The sequence below is a fragment of the Mangifera indica genome, chromosome 18 (genome assembly GCF_011075055.1).
Source record: "Mangifera indica cultivar Alphonso chromosome 18, CATAS_Mindica_2.1, whole genome shotgun sequence".
Lineage (NCBI taxonomy): Eukaryota > Viridiplantae > Streptophyta > Magnoliopsida > Sapindales > Anacardiaceae > Mangifera > Mangifera indica.
The window spans coordinates 9,056,777-9,081,564 of NC_058154.1; the positions used below are offsets into that span (position 1 = coordinate 9,056,777).

General features: G+C 33.0%; 1 protein-coding gene across 1 annotated transcript; it reads right to left on the reverse strand.

Moving 5' to 3' along the window:
- Positions 1 to 366: 366 nt before the first annotated feature.
- Positions 367 to 21,693, reverse strand: LOC123201375 (alpha,alpha-trehalose-phosphate synthase [UDP-forming] 1-like). Its single transcript, XM_044616852.1, has 18 exons — positions 21,478 to 21,693; positions 14,046 to 14,444; positions 13,767 to 13,864; positions 13,195 to 13,583; positions 12,315 to 12,429; positions 12,042 to 12,143; positions 11,403 to 11,553; positions 10,728 to 10,816; positions 7,211 to 7,259; positions 6,427 to 6,527; positions 5,972 to 6,159; positions 4,119 to 4,236; positions 2,598 to 2,774; positions 2,398 to 2,520; positions 2,240 to 2,327; positions 2,021 to 2,151; positions 1,819 to 1,917; positions 367 to 1,006 (listed from the first exon to the last, which is right to left on the reverse strand). The coding sequence occupies exons 2-18, from the start codon at positions 14,434 to 14,436 to the stop codon at positions 584 to 586; spliced, it is 2,832 nt and encodes a 943-aa protein (XP_044472787.1). The 5' UTR covers positions 14,437 to 14,444; positions 21,478 to 21,693; the 3' UTR covers positions 367 to 583.
- Positions 21,694 to 24,788: the final 3,095 nt, after the last annotated feature.

Consider the following 24,788-nt stretch of genomic DNA (forward strand, 5'->3'; position numbering starts at 1 on the left):
ATATGTTTTCCATAGTAAATATGTATTTTAATCATTTTTTTATGTTATTCCCTTTTTATGAATTTTTTTAAATATAAGAATGTTTATTACACTTTCAATTAATTTCCATAATGCTATAATTATATAAAACAAAAAAATCTATTTTTTTGTCATCCAAGAGTTTCCTACAATTGAAACATATTTAGTGTATTGAATAAATAACAAGTGTGGTCAACTCGAGGTAGGAAGCTGTGAATGTGGTTTCATTTGACTATTAGGGCAGAGCCAGCCTTGAGGCAAGAGGCGGTTGAGTATGTGCTTGATCATCACTCTTTAACATGTAAAGCATGGGAGGAAGCAAGACCAACTTTTTTAGGCTAAAGAATATGAAAAACCGGAATATATTATTCTAAAGCTTTTGTATGTTCCGTGTTACTTGTGTGGATAATAATTATGTAGAGCTTCTGCATAATTTCTTTGAGATTGAGTTGACATCTATCATATATATATAATTTCTTTGAGCTTCTGCATAATGGCGCTTTATAATGCAGGTGTAAGGTACAACAATAGTCTGTCCACCAACAAGAAGCTCATCTGATCCCTGCTAAAATATGCTTGATGATGATGAGGAAGAATCTGAATCAGCATAGATTGCTAACTTCTTTAAAAATGAGACAACTTCGTTAGAGGATAGAAGAAGAAATCGGGCATTTGTTCGAGTCCGTCCAACAGCGCAGGAAAAGTAGTTCTCTTTATTGAGATCAAGCACATTCCAGGATATCTTTTCTGGTGTTGTTCGCCATGCACTGGCACAGTGTTGAGCAGGGATCTTTCTCTCAGTATTTTGTGTAGGTCGTTGTGTTTTACCTTGCGATGACTTTGAGCCAGTTCTGCTTGCTGGAAGCTTCAATGAGGTTGAGGGCCTTCTCTCGCTTAGTAACTTCAGTCCATCAGTTGATTTAGTTCTTGAAATGCTTGCGGGTTCTGAGGGGAGTTCTGGCTCAAAAAAAGTGTAGATATCTTCATCCTAAAGGAATGAAAAAGGAATTTGAGACTTACACTGAACGTTTTCAACTGAAGTGCAAGTGTGCAACATCAAAATCAAACAATGCTGGTTCTGATAAATCTACCTATGAATTTTACCTATTTGATTTTCACACTGCCTACTAGTGTATTGTATTAGTATTATAAATAATTACACTAAACTGCATCTTTTCGCTAATGGTCACTTTTAACAATAAGTTAGGATTCCGCATGATCCACCTATCCAGCATCTGATATTTGCCTGGTTGATTCAAAGATGTGCCATTCCACTTATCTATTTGTCAACAAAATAAATCATGTCCGCTGCTATTATATACTCAGAAGTACCAGTTGTTAGGCTCTGTTCTAGAAGAATAAAAAGCAGTACTATATGCACAAATAAATGAGCATAAACAATAACATGTCAGTATATGATTGGATCATTTTGAATTAAAAATAAAACAACTCTTAATCACATGATAATATATCATTGTTTGTGTTTATTATTAGTACACACAGTTTTATTGAAAAATAAAATTATGTATATAAACAAATTATACAAACTTATATATACAAACTGAGATGACAACATGTGAGTAGGTGATATGATTGTTTACTTTTTCTTTCACTTCAAAATCACTCAATCAGATGCTACTATCTCAATTATATATATATATATATATAGTATTACTTTTTCCAGAAATCAGTTTCCATTGCTTTCTGTGTGCGCATGTATGTGAGTGATTGTTGGAAGGCACACAAAGTGAAAAATTTGATGTAAGAAACAGATAATATTAGAAGTGCTGAAATAAGTACCTTTCCCAGAAAATGCCCAATACAAAGAACATAGTCAATTGGTGATGTCATGGATTTACTATGGACTATCTCTCCCAAAATACGGTCGATTGCTGCGCCCTGAATGAATATAAACTGTTAAGTAGTATAACCAGAACATATGGTTCAAACATCAAAATACTCTAATGATATAAAGAATTTCAAGTGTAGTAAGTGTAATCACCTTTGTAACACCAACCGCTCGCACCTCGACTGATCGGCTTCCTTGGACAACATCAACAGATGTATTTGAAATTGGACCTGTCCAGAGATGCTGCAACATATCTTTTGCCTGAATTCTTCCAAATTCAACATCTACAATCACAGTAACACGGGACATCCAAATGAGAGAAATACATGAGTGCAGAACTAGCTTAGAAACTATGTCCAAAAATTTTATTACCTGCATACTTGTAATTCCATACAAGGGATGTTTCACGCTGCTCAAAATGTGAACGTGGTGTTCTTTCAGTGAAATACTCAAAAACATGCTGAAAATATGTCATCAACACCATCAGCTTAAAGGCTAGAAGAGACAATTTATAAAAAATGTAAAGGCACCTTAACACTGTCAACCCATTCCATATTTAGATGCTCCGGCATTGTTGTCATCCATTCTCCCCTCGTTTGGCGTAAAAACATTCCATTTTCAGCTGCCAACCACATGCCATATCCCCCAAAGTTCTGTGAAAGAACCTCAGTTAAAAAATGGATTATAGGAAGGCCAGAAAAGAAGTAAAGAACAAGGCAGGATCGTGTACATAATCCAAGACACTTCTGTCACTTCCACTAAGGACAACAATTGTTGTCTTTGGATCATTGCAAAGTGCAGTAAGGGGTTCGTTTAACTCCGGGTGCAGCTTTAGTTCCATTTCTCTAATTTGATCACCTCTTCTACCAGGAGTGTCCACTGGTTCAGTTAATGTTGCATTGAAACCCTGAATTTTGGACCACCATCAATGAGCCCAGGATCAAAAGGAAAAAATAAAGATTAAAATAAAATGCTAAAATATGAAACATAAGCACAATAAAACATTTAGATGACCTCTAATGCTAAAATCTTCATAGTTCTTAAAACTACGCAATCAAAACGCTAATGATGAAAATGATTATCAGAAAGATTAACAGCAAGATGATGTATAATCAGTCAAAACTGAACCATAGATCTCAAGAATCTCCATCGCTTTCTGATTATTAACTTCAAAAACTGGATACATATCTCCACTAATGTGCTCATAGTCCTTTTTGGATACCATGACGCAGATTTGATTCCAAGTTAGTAGACAGGACCAGCTAAAATGAATCTCTTTATCTTAAAAGTTGTTCTCTGTGGAATAACTAACAAATAGGAAATGATGCAAATTTCATAATTTCCCTATCCATATGGATGTAAACAAGAAGCAGAGGGAAAACCATGTAGGCTGTGATAGAACAATATGACTGAATGAAATTAATAAATCAAGATGTTAAACACAAAGTTCCACCAAGAAAGTCATGAAAGGTTTGAATAGATACACAGAAATCAAGCTGTTACAATAGCTAGTGATCAGACATTAATTTTCAGCCTGTTGAGTAATGCTGAAGTAGTCAGTATAACATCAATACCTATTCACCCAAACATGAGCTATTGACTCCATGGATTCAAATTTAAAAATACAAATCCATTTGCAATTTTAAACTAGTAACCTCATGGCAAGACCTGTTTACTCCCTTTTAAACATTTTTGTATTTTTCAGCAAAATAAACATTCAACCGCTAAGAAGTAAATTTGAATTTACTATTTTATTAGTTACTTATCCTTGTGTGAAAAGAATACTTTTTAGAGAAGAAACAATAAATGAAAACTATTGTTCGAGAAATGAACTAGTTCTTATGGCAACTTGCTGCCTTAAGTTGTAGTGATTGTTTTTTAGAAAAAGTTTTCAAACAAAAAAAGCAACTACTAATGAGGCATTTCCTTTATTGAACCTAAAAAGAGAACTACTCAATCTTCATCAAGATCGTTAATCTTATCACCAACCTCTCTATCTCACTTTCCTCTTAACATAAAGTACCCAAAACAACTCACTATCAAAATGATTTCAATGAATTGATTCATTAATCACCTAAATATTAAAGCGAGGTTGATAATTTCTACCTATGGTGATGTTTCAAAAAAATTAACATATTTAACATAGATGCAGTTGAATACAACACATCTGATCCTAAAAAATGTGTATATTATTACTCAATTGAAGAAGATTCCAATGTGCTTTATGAGTTTACAATCAAATATAGCATACCAGTATAAGCAAACGATTGTTAGACCGAAAATAACGTTCAATTGCATCCGCTTCTCGAAGGCTAGGAGGGTCTTGTTTTATCCTCATCTCTGCCTCAACAACTGTAACGTTTAGTTCACTGCAAAGTAATTATACAAAATTCAAATCTTTAAGAATGCTGACAAACTCCCCATGAACATTCTGATGGTTGGTGCTTAATCTGAAACACAGATAGATAAATACAAAGCCACAAAGTCATTTCATTGAATTCTTAGACATATAGTGCACCAACAAACTTGTCCACGAATACATCCCAAAGCATTCATAAATGTACCTTGACACATTAGAAAAGAGTTGAATTTTTTATTTTGTTGATTTCTTTTTGGAAAAAACCAAAATGTGATATACTACATAAAGTATTACATTCCATCAGTGCAAGGTACAACTACCTAAGAGATATCTCAAACTCATTTTCTTCTCTTGCAAAAGCTCAGAAAGAAAACATTCAAAACCACACATCGTAAAAGGCTTCATAGTTGATGACAGTTCTGAAATAAAAGAAGTTAGCATAATCAAGGAAAACTGTTTCCATTGCATATAGCACAAAATCTTTTTATAGTTATTCAAAGTTTCAAGGCTAGTGTTTCTATCTAAGGCTTCAATGTAGCATATTCCTATGTCCAAGTTTTAACCCATGCGGAAAACATTCAGAAATACCTTAAACAAAAGGAGTCCACCAAAGGCATGAATTGCAGAAGGTACATGAACATCTAGGTATGCTTTACTAAAACTCAAGCCAGTCCTTTTCCAAGATCTCCAGAGTCAAAATCCTGGTAAACATTTAGAGAATGGAGTTCTCAACCTTTAACCAGGATTCTAGCGCCAATAGAAAACCAACTTGGGCACGGTTCAATATGGAAACATTTAATAAATTACAAATTGATATCTAATAATCCAATAGAATGCCGTAGGTTCCTTAAAGAGACATAATGTTCTTTTCCTTGAGGGGCCTGGGGATTACTGTATCTTGATGTAAAGGACTTCATCAAGATTCTAGCACTAATTAGGAGCACTGCATATTTCACTTAGACATTTCAAAATCATGAAACTTTAGTTGAATCATAATATGTTAGTCAAATATTGAAGTATGTTTATAAAGTTCACAATCAAATAGACATCAAATATTTACTCTATTAAGATCTCATCTCTGAATGAGGTTTCTCTCCAATGAACAATATCTATTTTTTAGGAATATCATTGGATGGCATGGGATCCAGTAAAACTTATAAGCATTATAATTTGCACACTCCTTCCCCCAATAAATTTTAGGTCTAACATTATCAAAAAGCTTGTCTTACTAGTTAACAAAGCTTATGACACAATATCATAGTGTTATTGAAACTAAATTTGACACAAAAATCATATGCTTGGAAAAGCAGGCAGTACAAATAAACTGTCCACAGGAAAAAAAATGCATACTCCCAGGTGGGCACAAGGATCACAGATGCCAATGAAAAGGGCTCAGAGATGGAACACGTTGTATTTCTTTATGAGTTATTAAGTTTCTCCTATTTTTAATTTAAAAGGATGCCTTCTGCCCATAAGAACTATTTTTTTTATACTTCATTATTTCTATAAAAAAATTACAGTGACAAGGGACTCTTAGGACTTCTCATAATTATAAATGTTAGACTTTAATTCATTTGTTCCATTACCTGATAGTTCAAACTTTTAGATCAAGTGATATCTTAACATGAATCATTTAAGAAAAGCATAACACAAGTACCAATAGATGTTGATTGCTGAAGACCAAAAGATGTAAGTATTGTCAGTTTCACACAGTGAAGCAGATCATGACACTATTTTAAGCATACCTTACAAAGGTTTCAGCCCATTCCTGAGCAGTGTGAGTTGTCACATGATTAAAATTATGTCGATGCCGCTTCTCTCTCTCTTCAGGTGACATGTTCAGAGCTCGGGCAATTGAATTAGCCACTTCTGTGATGTTCCACGGGTTCACCAGGATCGCCCCAGCACCGAGAGATTGTGCAGCACCTGCAAACTACAAAGCATTTCAAGAGTATCAAAAATTTTGCTGAAATGTTTTCAGCATCTACAGAATATGGCAGTGTTGTTTTGAAGTTGAGATTGTCATGGTTAGCACAGGGCATAGTCCTTGCATAACATGTGACATATAGATATCAATCAACAGTCTACTGTAATCTAGTAGAACTCAAAAAATGAGTAAAAGTTCTAGTTCCAAGTCTGACATTTAATCTACAAGGACCAACTAAAATCAGCATAAAACTTGTGAGTGATGAGCAATTACTTCACTGAGAATAAGAACTCCTTTCTTAGAGTCTTGGCATGCCACAAACTCATAGCTGACAAGATTCATTCCATCCCTTAAAGATGTGACAAGGGCTACATCTGAGAAAAAACATAAAAAAAGAAAGGAAATAAAATTTCATTGTTTGTAAGTTCCAAAGAAATATCTTCTATCACAAACAATCAAATAGGCAATAACATTGAACTGATAGTTCATTAGCTTAGAACAAGATCTGACTTCCATTAATAATTATACATCTACAAAAGCTTACCTGCTGAAATTAATGGAAAATTTGATTAAAAACATTTTTAACAAAGTAAATGGTTCCTATATCAATAAAGTTGAAACTTTTAGTTAACAAAGAAATGAAAAAAATACAAGGACAACCATATGGTGAAATCAGGAGGCTTCCCTTTTTATTTAAGGTAAAATTTGATGACAAAGAAGGATAATGTTTGGTAAATTCAGGAGATCATAAACTTGACTTTTTACAACAAACCAATTTGAGAGAGAAACCAAAAAGGAAAGAGAACACACGTTGATGTTTCTGTTCATGGACGTCTAGTAAAAAAGTAAAGGGTCCATTTGCAACTTGCAACAGCTATTGCCTGCGGCAAGTCTTCACATGCATCAATGATAGAAAAGAAAAAAGTGTTCTTTCAAAATAGTTAGACAATCAATATACACTAATACTTACATAACACTATATTTTAATACTACTAAATAAATAAACAAATGAAAGGTCAAGAAGAACTCATAAAACATAAAGCACAAAAGTTAGTACCTGTAACAGCATATAAAGCACACAATTGAAGAAAGTCCAGAGAGCGATCCTGTAGAAAAGAGGAGAATTTCATTAAAAACTCTAAATTGCTGATAAAATTAGCATGCTAGATAATCATGATAACAAATATATACCATGCTATGCATCAAGATACAAGATTTAGCTCCTAATACTAGATATAATTGACAATTTGCCAGATAGTTTATGTATAAATAGTGTAAAACCATCGAAAGAAATTTTTCAGTAATAAGTTTCATTCTCCATTTTTCTGTCAATGATAGTTCAATGAACCCCATGGACTACACAGTAATTACTAATGCAATCCCTACTCCTTTGAGGACGATGCTTGAAGATGATTCTGGAAGCCAACATTGCAAATGCTAATGTAAACAAGACATAGTAAATGCAAAGAAATTGTCTGTGAATGGAAATTCAGTTAATCTTACTCTCATTAGGAACCCGGTAATGAACAAATTATCAACTCAAGCAAACCAGAAATTTGACAAAGGAAATGAAAATAAAAAATGCAATATATAATTACAAGAATGACAAGTTTCTCTCCCTTACACAAATAAGAAAACTGAAACATCCCACTTTTGGCTATTCGAGAGGCTGGAAGCTTTCAAGAGGCTGGGTACTCTAACCTAACTCAATTGACGTTGCTCATAATCTTCCAGAAAAAATATCCTCTCCCTTCTTAGCCTCAAGATTCCTTCTTATTTTATCTCCTCTAACTACCCATAATTTCATTTGTCACATGTCTACCTTTTTCAAAGTGGTCCTAATTTGTTTTTCCCATCTTGCTTTTGTGTACTTAGGGTTAAATTGACTAGGTATGTATTCGGGTTGTGTGTCTATTACCAAGTTCTTTTCTTTAATTTTTTGCGTTGTCTCCATTGTTCCTGAATAAATCCCTCAGCCTAAATAATTTCACCTCCATTTTAATTTCTTCCTTTAATCCATTCAGAAAAGCCCCCAACAGGATTTCGTTGAAGACCTTCCTTAACCTTGATGAGAGAAGCCTAAATCAACAGTAATAGTCATTTATCGAGTGTCATATCAAAACGACAACAACTCCTTATATAGGGAATCTTCTTGTGATAACTTGAAATGTTCAAGCAAGTTGCACTTTACTTCATTCCCATCGGCGAATAGTAGAGATTCACACCATTGTAACCAACTCAAAGTCACTCCTTCCATACATACTGGGGCAGTTGTTAGTCTTTTGTTTTGTTAGACAATTAAATTAAAAATAATGTTCAGTATGAAAGACCCAACCAATCAGATCGTCATCAATGAATATTGACAATTCAAGTCAACGATGGAGTGTCTCTTGTCAACCCCTAGCTTAGTTTTCATTAATTGTTGCCTTATGCACCCTAATGCCTTCTCTGATTTCCATCTCTCCATTCATTAATTCTTCATTTTCTTCTCATCGATAAGGATGGTGTGCTCTCTCTCACCAGTAATGTTGCGCCAACAATAGGAGTTGTTCCATCAACACCTTCCCTCAATCACCACTACCCCTTGCATGATTTATCAACATCTCTCGTAACTCATGGTGGTAATCTCTCATGGTTTCTAATCCTTCTACCATACCTTCCATCCTTACATTCATGTTCTCTAATTTGTCTTCAACTCCCAACCTTCCTTTAATCATCTCTAGTTCCTTCTCCAACCCATCACTCTAGTTTTCATTCTAGTCATGTTGCTCTGATACCAGATTTGTTAGGAAACCAGTATTGAACATACTCTCATCCCAAGCAAACTAGAAAATTGACAAAGGAAATAAAAATGAGAGATGCAATATATTTTTAATGTGGTTGTAATTACAAGAATGACAAGTTTCTCTCTCTTACACAAATAAGAAAATTGAAACACCCCACTTCCAACTATTTAAGAGGTCAGAATCTTTCTTGAATTGTCAAGCTTTTGAGAGGCTAGGTGTTCTCCCTAACTTAACTAAAGATGCCTAGAATTTTCCAGAAAAAATATCCTCCCTTTTCTTTGCTGCAGGTTTCCTTTTTAACTACTCATGATTTCATTTGTCACGTGTCTACCATTTTTAAAGTGGTCCTGATTTGTTTTATCTGCTCTATTTTAGTGTTGTGCCTAATAGAACCCAACCACATTTTTACCCAAAACAGCAAACAAACTAACATATAAAGAAAACAAAAATCATTTTATTCATAAAAGGGTACTTACATAGATACACTAGACAATTTGAGTAGCCAAGGCCTCCCATTTGTAATCATTCGAGGCATCGAAGACCTCCCATAATCAATCCTAAGGTTGTCCATAACCTTAAAGTTGCCCAAAATCCCGATTTTCTTTCCTTTTTCCCTTGATAACCCTAATCATCCTTTTGTGTAATAAAATCTAACCTCTAAGATAAGTACCCCGCTTTCTCAACAAACTATAACTACACAATTATTATGCATCTCACCATTACTACTTTGCCACTTTAATATTAGGTCAATAAAATTATGTTGCCCATGCTTCCCAATAGCATAATGTTTTGTTGAGTGCAAGTTCTCCATATTAATAATATGGATAGTTTGCATTATAAAAGAAAGAACATCTATCTAGAAAAGGTTATGCAATATGCATCCCAATTTTGTTGGCATTGTAAATGCTAGGACCCCTACTTTTAACTTACACAGTGAGAAATTTAGAGCTACCACTAAGGAATCGTCCAGCAAAATAAAAGTGGACCTATAAGAGATTTTGGAAGATTCCACATGATGGAAGGTGGTCATATGGGGGGATGAGAATGAGAGCTTAGGAAATTAGTTATAAAGGAAAAATAATAAGAGGAGAAGGGAGAATTAAAGGAGGAGAAGAAATATATCGTGGGAATTCTTTGTGGAGAGAACTTAGTCTCTCGAATGCCAGGCTTGGGGAGGGCATAGCAACTCTATTTAATTTCATGTCCTGTTTATTGTTCCCTTGAATACACTTCCTAAATCAATACCAATTCTATTATTTATTCATTTCCTTTTTGCTATCATTTATCTATTTTTGCCTTAGTTAAGGATTGATAATTGCAAGATTTGTTTGGATCGCATTGGGTGAGGATTGTTGAGTGTAGGTACCTATTAGTAGACCTTACCCACAACATTGTGTAGCCTATACAAACTATAAGGATATAGAATACTCATAATATATCATCAATGACTAGCTCCAACACTTTATTCAACTTTCCTTTGGTCAAGACATCAAAATTACTTCTTTCCCATCCCTTATGTCCAATTACTAGACCCAAAACCTTAAATCTAAGCTAATAGTTAAAGGTTAAAAGATATTAAATAGACTCTAACACATGTGGCCAACCTTGAAATAGTTCCATATTGCCAACAAATCTAAATTGTGCCTAATACAAAACAAAATAATATTGAAAATGAATTGAACCTAAGTCTAAGTAAAATTGCCTTACTCATTAACACACTAAGCTAAATAAGAAGAAAACACAGTTAGCATCTCATGGGATAATAAAGCTAGAATGTCAAAGACAGACCAGATGGTGTATTGGAACAGTAGTCAATGTTCCAAATCGGCCATTAATGCGTCCGACAATTTCATGAACTTGGCTTGTAAGTTTTTGATCTGTCAATATATGTAAGCCAAATCAATAGCATTATGTTAAAAATCAAAGAATTGAGAAATGAAAGTTATAACACTAGCAAATCAAGTTTGTGCAAGCACAAAAAGTTACTACATGGTCATAAACTTGACCATAACTTCCAAAATGAGTAGTACATTATATTAAAGATCAAAGCTTTGTTTTAAGGATGCAGAAATTGAAGCATGTTTTGAACAAATGACCACAAACTGAAAAATTAATAAAACAGCAGCAGTGAGTTTCCAAAGACAAGTAAAAACTGTAAAGACTACATGGTGAATCACTCAAACCCATTGTAAATAACATTACAAAATTATCTATGGGTTGCATCCAACCATAAGACATAGTCCACTTAGATGAAGCACTAAAAACCCATAAACGTCGGTATATCCAGACACAATTCACGATATTTGATTGGTTTTGATCAACTAAAATTAGTCACTCAAGCAAAGACCATAAGCTCAAAAGAGGTAAAACAATCTTTTAATAATATGCAATTTTAGACACGACAATGTCGTAAGTAGAAGAATATATGAAAGAAGCAGCAACAAAATTATAGGAGGGACATACATTCGGGAACATCTGTTCTTGTTGGAACTGCAATCTGCAGCAAAACAACTTTCTCATGCCATTCACGATTTTCCTCAAGAAACTTTTCAAAAGCCAATATCTTCTGTGGAATTCCTTTAATCATATCAAGACGATCAACACCTAACATCACCTGTCAAGTCAGATCAGTTATAGTAAGTAAATGGTTATAGCTACTATAAGGTTTCTCTAATGCAATTGTTTGAGGAGAAATCATTTTTTCCGTGATTACAAGACCGTGAACACAAAATTGCTACAATATTGAGCCAAGAACAATCTCTCCAAAAGGTGCATAACTTCTTTTTTGACTTTATATGATTTTAAAATAAGAAGTAATAGGGAAAGCAATTTAATCCTTTATCAAATGAACAACCATACATAATGTAAGATTATATGTTAGGATCTTGAACAAAGCCAACAAGAAATGGACAAGTGCAACACTAAGATACTTGACATCGTAGTGCAAAAACTCAATGAGAAAAAAGGATGAATATCAGAGTTAGTCATTTCTGTTTTATATGCAATCCATTTGACTGAAATTACTCTTCAATGTAAACCAAATCAACTTCTAAAAACATGGACAAGCAAGTAGCAACAACATAGACTAAAGGCAAAAATTACCTTTCGGCCAGCAAATGTCTCTTTTAAATCTTTGATGATTTCTTGAACTTGAGGATTTTCAAGCGCTCGCATGAACCGATCTGAGTCTATCCCAATGGGAAACTACATAATTAAGCAAATTAAAGAATCAAAATATAATAATAAAAGAATTGATGACTTTTTCATTACAAAACATGTTCAAGAACTATAAGCCAAAGCAACACCCAAGGTAACAACTGTTCAGGAATCATATAAAAACAAACAATCCAAGAAATTTTTATCACAAAAACATACTGCAGCAACACGAGTCAGTTTCCCTTGGTCTTCAACCCCTTCAGGTGTCCCTTCAAGTCCAAGAATACGAGTGCAAGCACTAACAAAATGCCTTGCATAGTCATACGTGTGAAAACTGCAAAATTAAAATTGAACTCACCATACATGCTTGACATATAAAAAGAAAATTTATCAAATCAATTCCCACAATTAGAATATAATAATTATGAATATGACAAAAGGGAATATACGAATTGTTTTATTGAAATAAGTTGACATAGCATGAACTTACATGATACCAGAAGATCTATCTAGAAACTAAAATTCCACCATATGATTTTTTTTTTCCTTCGTTTTAATTCAAGGTAAATCATCAAGGTCTCATAAAAGATGTCATCCCAAAAACAATCTAACTTTTAACTTTATCATAAAATAGGCTAAGTTAAGGAAAATGTTAAACTAGTAATTTCCTTAGAGAAAGAAATATTTATAAAAGCCCAAACTTAACAATAGGGTTTAGATGGATAAAGCAAGGGAATTAATATGAAGATAAAGTTGTCCAGAGATTCATGATAGAAGCACAACATAAATTATAGGAAACCCACAGCAGCTTTTCCTTACATCCACTTATTATTTATAATTTTTTATGACCATTACACACTTATTTCCTCACATTGCTTGACATAAAATACAAAAGCTTAGGTCAGTGCAACAAAAGTTGGTGTAAACAGAAAGATGCCTATTGTCTTTTACATTTTTAACCACAACATTCATCCAACCAAAGAAAAGCCGAGCTATACCCGTACCATGGAAAACATTCATGACAACCAAAATTGTGTTTTGGAGTAAAATTAATTGGTGGAGAGTTCCAAGCAACATGCAGAATACAACAAACACTCACCCAACCAAATCGGCAGCTAAAACTGCATGCAGCAGATCTGATCGAGATGGAAGTGTCCTGTGGATTTCAGAAGAAGGGAATGGTGTGTGGAGAAACCAGCCAACTTTCATTCCACTATTCTGCTTCTTTAGGCACTTCGGAAGAAACATGAGATGGTAATCATGGCACCACACAACATCTCCATCCTTATAGTGCTTGTTCACAACCTCAGCAAACATTTGATTTGCCTTTATATATGCAGCAAACTGAGACTGGAAACTTCTGGTGGTGGCCAGGCGGTCTTCTTGCGGAAGTCCAAGGTAATGAAAAAGAGGCCACAAGATGTTGTTGCAATAGCCATTGTAGTATTGATGAACAATGTCCTCATCAAGGAATACAGGAATACACCTCTGCAGTAGTAATTATAGTGTTGATGAACTATGCTTTCTCATCTAACTATTTTATACAATTGTCATGTTTAAGACACCAATGTCACAAGTCATATAATAAATCATTACTTGACATTTGTCACAAACACACAACTATGATTAAGGACTTAATCATAAAATGATTTTAATGACTGCACATTGTACCTTTTCAGCCAACGCTTTGGTAAGTGCTTTCTGTCCAATCTCATCTGGAACATTTACTCCAGCCCATCCTATCCATCTGGCCTCAAAATCCTTCACACCTTCAAACAATACATCCAAAATGCATATAGTTTCTCAATTCAAGTGAAAAATGCTAACTTATTAATTATAACTTAGCAAGGTATTAAAATAAAACAAAATATACAATGCTAACATTATTGGAGACAAATTAAAAAATTTAAACGGATAAACATATAAAATGATAGTTTTAATGCCACTTACCCAGAAGGGCGCTGACCAGACCCCCAGCACTTATCTCCAGAGACCAAGAGTCTTCACCTCTCCTGACTGCAGAAACAGGGAGCCTATTGGCCACCACCAGCAGTCGCTGCTTTAAAGGCCTTCCATCTGCCCTTTCACCTCCTTCAATTGCCCTTTTAGGCACTTCCAACTCTGGGTCGACAATAGAGGGTCTCCAGTTGTCACTGTCTTTTACCCCTGGTTCATGCTCATTTAATACAGGCCCCCCATTATTATCAGTTGCATCATTCAGAAGGGATGCCCTGCAGCTTTTCCTTAGGTCTCTTTCTTTCTTATCTCTTAAGAGCAGTTCCAGACGATTTCTTGAACTTGGACCAGGGGAGAAAGTACCGTTGCAATTGTTTCCAGGCATAGCTCAGTCTGGAACCAACCTCCAATACCAAGTATATGAGTTTCTCAAAATAATTGTGTTTACTACATTTGTTACAAGTAAATTAAGTCCTTAATCATTAAAACTAAGTTCTCCAAGGATCGGGTACCACCTTGTGAAATTTTATATGTCATTGGCTTTAACAATTGCTACTAACGTTCTATGGAAGTAAATTTCTTGCATTTCTAATTTGAGAACAAACAAGCATCGAGGCAGATAAATCAAACAATAGACAAACAAACGGCGGGAGGACACATAGAATGATAAAAGAGAGGGAGACATCCACATAATTACACAAGGCAATAGAAAGTGGTATACCGTAGAGTCAGGCTTACATTACATAGTCATAACTCATCATCAAAATTAAAAAAAAAAAAAAAAAGAAGAAAAGAAAAGTATTTCTGGTGAATTAAATAAAAAAAGTTGTGAAAATACGAAAGGACCAGGTAAAAAAGAACACAACTAAAGAATGAGATCCACAGAACTGTCTGGGATGATAACAGGGCTCTCTATTGTATCTCTTAGTTTATGATTCACTTCGATTAAAATACATATGGTTGGGCTTGTCCGTTAAAAATTGCTCCACATTGTTTGATTAAGGAGTCAGTATGTACTTTAAGGTTATAAAGAATTTTTTGAGTAAGACTGATTGAAAATTATAAAGGCTTTTAGTTCCACATTGTTTGGAATTTTATCCTTATAAATAGGTTGTGAGGTATTTTTTTTGGAATTTTATCCTTATAAATAGGTTATGAGGTTTCTTTTAATCTAAACAAGTGGTACCCCATTTGAGAAATCAAGAGTCAAGAAAGGATTTGAAGCTTATTTGCTAGAAAAATTGAAGACAGAAAGAAGAGCTTGAATCAAAGGAAGAGTTCGAATTGTTGATGCAATTGCCTATTTAAGAAAGAAGAACTTCAATCAAGGGTGAGTAGTTTAAGTTTCTAATGCAATTGCTTGTTTCTTAAACCATGCAATTAAACCAAAGATTTTGCTGAAAACGGAAAAGTCAACGGACAACACTAGTATTTTCATCGAAAAGATGAAGAAAAGAAAAAGAAAAGCACTCTTTATCCCTGGAACTTGAAGAATGATGCCTAGAGTATCTCCAGGCTGTGATCAATATGCAAACAAAGAAAGAAACTGAACAATATTTTTTTGTAAAAAGTATTAGTGGACTTCTAAGAAGTTTCGACGACGCAACTACTTGAGTAACATTTAAAATATTTAGCATGTCCAATCTTGACTAGTCTTAGTTGTGGCGCATTTACTGTTTGGGCATTTTATGCCATCCAATCTATAATCTACAAAGTAAATTAATTACTTCTAAGTTCCAAATAAAATTAGATGTACTTATTTTAAATATATATATATATATATATATATATATATATATATATATATGTTTATATATGTTATTATATAATTTAGTGAGTTTAAATTAAGAAAAAAATAATATTTAATTATGTGATATATAAGTATGTATACATTGATATATCTAAAATAGGTATATATATTATTGCTTACTTTGAATACATAAATATACACACTTATATATATTATCATATGATTAAATGATTTTAAATTAAAAATAAAATAATATCTAATTATATGATGACGTATATAAGTGTATACACATTTATATATCTAAAATGGATATATATAATATCGCTTACTTTGGATACACACATGTATATATTTATATACATTCTCATATGATTAATTAATTTTAAATTAAAGATAAAATAATATCAAATCATATGATAACACATGTGTGTGTATATATATATATTCAAAATAAGTATGCACCGCATTATTGTTTTTAAATATAATTATTACTGTTATACAATTTTCACAGTTTCACAAGAAAAAAATTAGTTTACAAACACAATTTTAGATTTTAAAAAAATAACACCATATGAGTAAAGTTTGATTATGAATTCTCCTATATAAAACGAATACAATAATAAATATAAAACTTAAAACATACATTATAAATAATATAACAATACAAAGATAATGTTACCACTGTATAGCTACCAAGGTTACATACACACAAAAATATATGCAACGTACGTTACTCTTGAAGTAAATTTAAGATTACGCTGGTAAGGATAACTAAATTGAACATTATAATGTTCAATAACTATAATATATTATATCTAACATAGAGGTATAAAATATGAGTAATATTATATGTGTAAACTAATTATATAAATATATTTATATAATTTGATATGATAATATTTAATTTAATAATTTTTTAATAATAAATAAATAATTAATTATATCGCTTAATTATAAATTATTATATAAATTAATAAAATTTATTTTTATATATAGATTTATTTATAAAATATTTTCAAAATTAAAACGAGGCTTAAAAATAAAGATAAAGAATATATATTTTGCTTTTACAATTTCAGGTAACAAGTTATTGGGCTAGTAACATCAAATCAATTTCTGATTTCTGATCCAGTAGTATAATTGTTATTCAAAACAATTTTTTTACTATAAAAGTTACCTCCCTAAAATTTCAATCAAAAGAGAAAAAAAAATTCCACAGCCGGTCTAAAATAATTATCACCCTCTTGGGTAATTTCCCAATTGAGTGGACTAAAATAAGTTGGGCACTAGAGTGGCCCCACAGGCCAACTTCAGCGAAACCCCACTGACGGGGTCCACATTGATTCAATATCTCCTTCAAGGTGTGCCTTCCAAAAATTTATCTTCTAATTCTACATGGCGTCACAATCTATTACTAGTTATAATTAAATAGTTTCTATTACAGCTAAAATATTGACAAATATTTTTAAAAATTAATTTTTTTCACAAATTTGTTCCTTTAGATTAAAAAAATTAACTATAATTATCTCAAACTTGTTATATATTAATCAAAATTTAATTTATATTCTAAAAATTCATTGATAATTCTATCATCTTAACACTAAATTTTCTTATCCCTAACCCTCTTTAATGAATACTAGATTTTTCTCTCTCCTTTGTAAAATAACTCATGGAAACATTAACTTTTTGTTAACATCAACTTTTTAAACTAGCTGCATCAAACAGTGCTTTCTTAGAATGAATCCTCAATACTGTCTAAGAAAATTGAAAAACAGAGACAAATAAGACTAAATGCTAATGTAAAGTTGTAAAAATGTAGAATGTAATGAACCACATTATAATGGCAAGCAAAATCTTTAGGCATAATGCATGGAAGCAATAACAGTTACTATTAATAATGTCGTTGCAACTGCCTGCTGTCTACCCTAGTAAATAAGTGGGACCAAGTGAGCCATTTGGTGGTACCCAACTGCCCATAAAGAATGCGGAACCTGAGGCGAAAATGGCTCGGTGAGGAGAAACACATGGGGCAAGCATGTTACGGGTGGAAAATCTGAACTTTCTCCGTGGAGGCAGCCAATGCCACAGAAACATTGATGGTGGAAGGTAATTAAAATAAAGCTCCAAAAAGAGAGACAAAGTGCTTTCGGAAAGCTAGTGTTTCTACTCCAATACCATAAAAGAAAACAGATAATAACATACCAATTATGATTCCTAAAAAACTATTGGGTAGTACCCCTATTATCGGCTTTTCTCATATAATTTATCACCATAGTTTGATATATGCAAAATGTAAAACATGAAATTCAGACAGTGCTATGTAAAATCCAGTTGTACAAAGTTATGTCAAAGATCCAAGATAAGAACAATACATACCGTGCTTCCTCCGGAAAAGAATACTCAACCTTTATTGACTCTTGAAGCCTGATGGAGGAGAAAGCCTTTTGGCCTCAACAGTGATGTCAATGAACGGCAGAAATATCTTTTTAAATATCTTTTTGAATGATAAAGAGATACGGTCCCTTCCTATCCTTATAAAATGCAAAATATAGGGGGAACGTTACAGAGAACCGTAAAAGATGTGATTAAATGAATGAATAGGCCAAACCTAGGACAGTGGAAAGAACCAAATATTGACAGAACAGACTCGCATGCAACCTTCTTGTTTTCTCTGAGAAACGAAGGCAAGTGGAATAAGTATTGCCGTCTTCCTTCAGGCAGAGATGCTGGGTTACAGAGGTGGAGAGGGCCCGTGAAGGCTACAGAATGGCCAGGGAATTGGCAGTGGGCCATATATTTGTCACACATGCAAAAAGGGTTGGTACCCTCAATTTTGTGGGTCCAATATGAAAGATATTATGCCGCTTCCGCAAAATCACTTGCAGTGAAGATCTTATCCATCCAATCAAGCATATCTTTAGGCAGAGAAAATGTCTTTTACCGTACCGTGCCTAGATTGTGGAATCTTATGAGTATCTGACATTTCAAATTTGAAGTTTTAAGATTATTTTTAAGCTTGTTGCGGTATAAGTTAAAGCAAATAACTTCGCATGGCTTAAAATTTATAGAAAACCTTGTTTTCGTAAATTTCTGTATTGTCCAGTTCTGCTCTATGTAATACTTCTGTCTTCTTTGACCTGATTAAAAAATGCCTATATTGAGGGATAGAAAAAGTTTCTGGAATTAGTGTTTTCAAATAATATTGATTTTTGTTTGGATTAAACATTTATTTATGGCATAATCCCAAAAGAACATGTCTTGGTATAAACAGCATACACGGAATTGGAATCCTTGTAGCTGTTTGTTTAAAGTAGGAACGCAGCACAAACTTCTTGTTTGCACCTTCCAAAAAGGTCAAAAGAATAGAAAAAACATAATTGACTGCGTAAAATAAGTGTTTTTAAAATCGCCAAAGTCATTATTTCTTTGTCTTGTTTCTTTCCAAGATCTATCCATGTATCACTTAATTTATGGACTCCTAAAGTCCATAAATAGAGAAATTTTAAGGCACTAAGAGTTCTTTGAATACAATGAACGGGGACAGAATAATTCAAGGAGAAAATTATTAAAATTTAAAGTACACTCGGCTTAACATAGCCTTGATTTGCTGACAGTTACTACTTTAAGATACATGGCAGACAGTAGAAGCACTAAATAAAAAATTTGAAATTTGACATGACAAGATAATTCCTTTGCAATGAATGGGTATCACTTACTCAAAGAACTTCAAGAGTTTAAACATATTTAAGAATTTAGCTTTGAACAAGCTATGGCGTTAAAAATGTGGATCATATTCAAAAACAGTTCATTTAAAGCTTCAGAATTGATGGAGCAAGATGGGTGTCATAGGCAACAAAGTATAAGATCCAAGTCAAAGTTTCAGAATTGATGGAGCAAGATGGGTGTTATAGACAAATATGTATAAGAACCAAGTCATTCCAAGCATGGAACGGCCATTCCAGGCATTATATAGTGTAGAACAATTACTCCAAAGATTTTTTCCTTTTTTTGTTCTAAAAGCATTGTAATCATTCCCAGGAGGAATGGGTTTGTTCCAAGAAGGAACCGGTCATTCTGAGTTTCTCAATTTGTAAGAAGCAAAATGGGAATGGGTATAAACCCATTCCAAGCAAAACGAGTAAGGCTAGAATTGTGAACCCATTCCAAGCAAAACGAGTAAGGCTAGAATTGCGAACCCATTCCAAGCAAAACGAGTAAGGCTAGAATTGTGAAACAGGTGATTCATCATTAGAATGTTTGTTTCATCAGGCAAAACTGCAGAATTTCAGTTGGGATAATTTTGTATTTTGGGTTCAACTATATAAAAGAAACTCTAGTTTTATGTAATGTAACTAGTTTTAAACTTATTTTCTTTAGAGATTAATAAATAATAAGACTCTGTGGGCGTAGGCACATTGCTTAACCATGTAAATTTGTATTTTTTATGGATTATTTTTATCATAGTTTTTCTGAGTTACTGTGTTGTTCAATTCAAGTATTTTTTAGGGTTAAAATTCACAAAAAATGCATAAGAAAGATGAGCCAGCATATAAAAGCATAATGTCTAGAATGTTGGAAGCTAAAAAGGGAGGTGCCACAACAATCAGAAATTAGAGTTGGGACCATTGTTCTAAGAGCATAGAATGCAACAGCCTTAAAAGGCATGTAAATGAAGTTCTAGACCTGAGGAAATTCTATCCAAAACTGCCCAACCGAGGCCATAATCTCAATTCAGCATGGCATAAGCGTCTAGGTGCTCATAAAGAAAGTGTAAGAGGCTAGTAGCTTATGCATACATGCTTGCACAAGTAGAAATGAGAGCTGAAATCATTGTTATAAGAATATATAATGCTACAGCCATTGACCTTTGATGCAAACTAAAACTTTACCTAGGCAGTGACTGTAAACACTTACTACAAAAGTTAACCAAAGGGCCTTGTCTTTATCCTAGAAAAGGAACTTCGTTAATCATATCACCAAAACTTATCATGTTTCCTTAACCTTGAATGAAACTTGAACCAGAAACTGATTCAACAAACATTTTTACCAATTTTGCAACCAAAATTGTCGCACACTCAAATGACTTTAAGCAGAAAAATAAATTTGAAATTTAAACTTGAACTTAAAATATAGACACAATCAGAATTTTACTTGAAATCTTAAAAATATAGACACAATCAGAATTTTACTTGCAATCTCTACGCTAATAGAAGAAACAGAAGTCATTTCAATTTCCTATTAATTGGAACTACAAAAACCTCAATTTCAGAATCTGAATCAGGAATAAAATTTAAAACGCATATAATTTTCTTCTCATTTCTTTTCTTTCCTTCAAGTTTTCTCCAGCAATCAGACACCAGTGGAAACAAAAGAAATTGCAATTATAGAACCAATACAGAACCATACAAGTCAAAACTCTGACAAAAAGCATGATCAAGAGTCGAATCAACAAAAGCAACCACACGCACATCTAAACAAAATTACATCATTTTGAGCCTGTCACAACCAAACGGCAACCAAATCAACCGTTTCAAGTACTAAACCAAATAACACTCAAATTTCAAAATCCAGTGCAAGAAGAAATAGACATGAAACGACACTAACGCAATGCGAGCAAATAGCGACAAAGAGAATATAATTGCAATATATGATTAAAACAATAGAGAAGCTTTTTACCTGAATAATGATGGTTATGAATAAGCTGGAAGATCTGAGCAATTAAGATCCGAAACGAAGGTGAGAGGGAGGAGTAAAGTGAAGCAAAACGGAGGGTTTAAATTGGAGAGAACAAAAAGGACATCGAGGAGGATTTTGATTTTGGCAGACAATGGTTCCGTCACGTCCTCCTTTACGCAGGGTGGCTGCTTCCTTTGCTTTGGATGTGAGCTGTGCCCAATCATTTGGAGGGAATTTGTTCCGTTCTTTTTTAATTTTATTTTTATATTTTGTCGGGAAAAGACCAATTTCCCACCCAAATTTTGTTGAACTAACGAAGGTATATTTATAGCAGAGGAAAAATCAAAATATCCACCTAATTTTTAACCTGTTAGGGTACATCCACACATTTTTTATTAGTATTAAGGGGTAAATTCATCATTTTATTAGTAATATTAAAATAATTAAAATTATATCTCATTTTATCTCGTAGTTAGAAAAACTAACATTTTTTCTCTTGAATTAAGTTTTAAAAAATTCATTTTTCCCCTTAAAATCTAGCAACTTTCTTCGGTGAATGACCGACCAACAACGGAGGAACAAAACAGAGTCATACAGAGGATGACTCTTGGATGATGACCAGCATCCAAATTTGGACAACAAGTATTGTTCAAATCTAGACAATACTCCGTTGTCTAGAGAACGACGATGAGCAATTGCATCAGTTATCGGTGGCCAGAGGGAGGAGTGAAGAAAAAATTAAGGACTTGGGGGGAGGAGTCACTTTTCAAAGTTTAGGTATGAGAGTTAAATATTAATTTTTAAAACTCGATGAGGAAAATAAGATAAAATTATATATTTTTTAATATTATTATTAAATCACGATTTTACCCTTATAGATAGTTTAGAAATTAATGGGTATTTAAATTTTTCATCTATTACAGATGTACTTTTGAATTTAAGTTAAAACTTGAGTGAAAAATAGTACTTTGCCCTATTTTTTATTTGTTTAATTTTAAAACTCTTTGCATATTATTCCAAAATTATTTCTTTTATTAATGTACGAAACTAGTTGAAAAGTTTTACTTCATATTATGTAAATTATCTAAATGTTTTCTCAAAGGAGATTGTGATAAGTGATTTATAAAAACATTTATATACTAGTAAAAATAAAATTATATGCATATAATTTTGAGTATATATTTAAATACATAAATAATATATCACCATATAATTAAGTAATTTTAAATTAAAGATAAAATAACATTAAATTATATAATAACTTATTATTTATGTATTTAAAAATGTATCTACGTAATAATATTGTTCAAATCAATAATTAGAAGTACAAGATAGTTGACTGACAGAGAAAATACCATGAAACAAATAGGCCAAAAGACTATTTTCCACTCAAGGTTTAATGCAAACTCAATTTTTCACTTACTAACCATCAAAAATCTAAATATTCATCCGCTAACTATCAAAGATAAAATTATTATTTAGAAATTTTATTTAAACTTATATTTTAGAATTATCTAAAGTTTTAAAATATTTTTTTTACCCCCTAACCTCATATTTTTCAAGTTTTAAAACTAACTTTTTTTCCCAAGTATAGACTTTTAAACTCTTATATTTTTTCCCATTACAGTTGCCTCCTAACTTTCTAAAACATTTCAGTTTCACCTATTATCTATCCCTCAATTTCTTGATTTGATATATGGTAACCAGTCGTTGCCTCTAATCATCGGCTCTCTCCTTCCCCTCTCTGGTCGTTTTCATCTAATATAAAGACTCATCATCTTTGTCTTTAACGAAAACGACTGGAGAAGGGAAGGAGAGTGGTTGGAAGAAAGAGGGAAGGCAGGAGGGAGAGAATGAACGATCGGAGAAGATAGATGATCATTGGATATCGAATTTGGAAACTAAGGGAGAGAGAAAGAGTGAAATGAAATGTTTTAGAAAGTTGGGGGGCGGGTGCAATGGGAAAAAAGATGAGAATTTAAAACTAAACTTAGGAGAGAAAAAATCAATTTTTAAACCTAAAAAATATGAGGTTAAAGGGCAAAAAAATATTTTAAAACTTTGAAGTAATTCTAAAATATGTGTTTAAATAAAATTTATAAATGATAATTTTATCCCTAATAATAATAATAAAATTTAACAGATAAGTAAATATTTAAATTTTTAATAATTAATGAATAAAAAATTAAGTTTCCATTGAACCTTTGGCGAAACAAATATAACTTTATTGATTAGTAACATTATGTTTTAATAATTATTAATTATAATCATCAAAATCTAGTCCGCCAACCTAAAGAGATGAAGACAACCTAAAGAGATGAAGACAACTATCTTCGTCCAACGATTTTGCATGTTGTCACTTGATCTCCGATAGCAGAGGAGGAAGATACAATGAAGGTCAGTTATCGATTGGGATTAAAGTAGTCATCGAAAAAAGTAAAAGAAAACCTTATAGAGGATTCGGTCACTTTTCAAATCTTAGATTGGAGAGAAATTATTAAATTTTTAAATCTAAAGGATAAAAGTGATAAATTTTTATTTTTTTTAAATTTTACCAAATAAAATTTTTACTCTTAATTCTAATAATAAATTTTAATAAATAAGTAGATGTTTTAGTTTCTTAAAATTAGCATACGAAACCTGTGGTGGGACATTGTCCTTTGCCCTATTGTATTTATAAATCGGCCAAATGACTATTTCCCACCTAAGGTATGCTGTAATGACAACTTTCCACCCTTTAACTATAGAAACATCAAACACCCACCCATGACTGGTTAAATTTAACAAAACTCTAACGGTGGTAAGGGTAAAATCGTCATTTTCTTTATAATATTAAAATTAAACTAAAATAGAATCACTTTTTGCCCCCTAAACTTTAAAAACTACAATTTTCCTCCAACTTAAGTTTTAAAAAATCACAGTTTCACCCTAGGGTTTCGTTTTGAAATCTCCGACGACATCTCCAGCTCTATTACCGACAACCTCTCCCTCCCGAAGCATCTTCTCCTTCCGACGATCTTTTTCCTCCCATTTGGGCGTCCGATCGACATCGGAAAAGTCGTGGAAGACGAAGAACTTCATCGGGGAAGATGAAGTTCTTCGTCTTCCCAGTCGTCGTCTGGGAAGACGATCGTCTTCCCAGACGAAGACGAGACGACTAGTCGTCCTCTGGGAAGACGAGTCGTCTTCATCTAGGAAGACGATTTCTCTTCTCAAACGACGTCTCTCTACGCCAGATGAGTTGGGGTAGAGTTGAGGGGGGCCATCAGTGGAAGAGAAACCGTCGGGAGGGAGAGATGGTCAGCGATGGT

Excerpts from the sequence above, each read along its gene's own strand:
- LOC123201375 (XM_044616852.1), bottom strand. The coding sequence starts at position 14,436 with ATGCCTGGAAACAATTGCAACGGTACTTTCTCCCCTGGTCCAAGTTCA. Across the intron at positions 12,144-12,314 it reads AACTGACTCGTGTTGCTGCA|TTTCCCATTGGGATAGACTC; the intron begins GTATGTTTTTGT and ends TTAATTATGTAG. Across the intron at positions 4,237-5,971 it reads TGGGCTGAAACCTTTGTAAG|TGAACTAAACGTTACAGTTG; the intron begins GTATGCTTAAAA and ends ATTACTTTGCAG.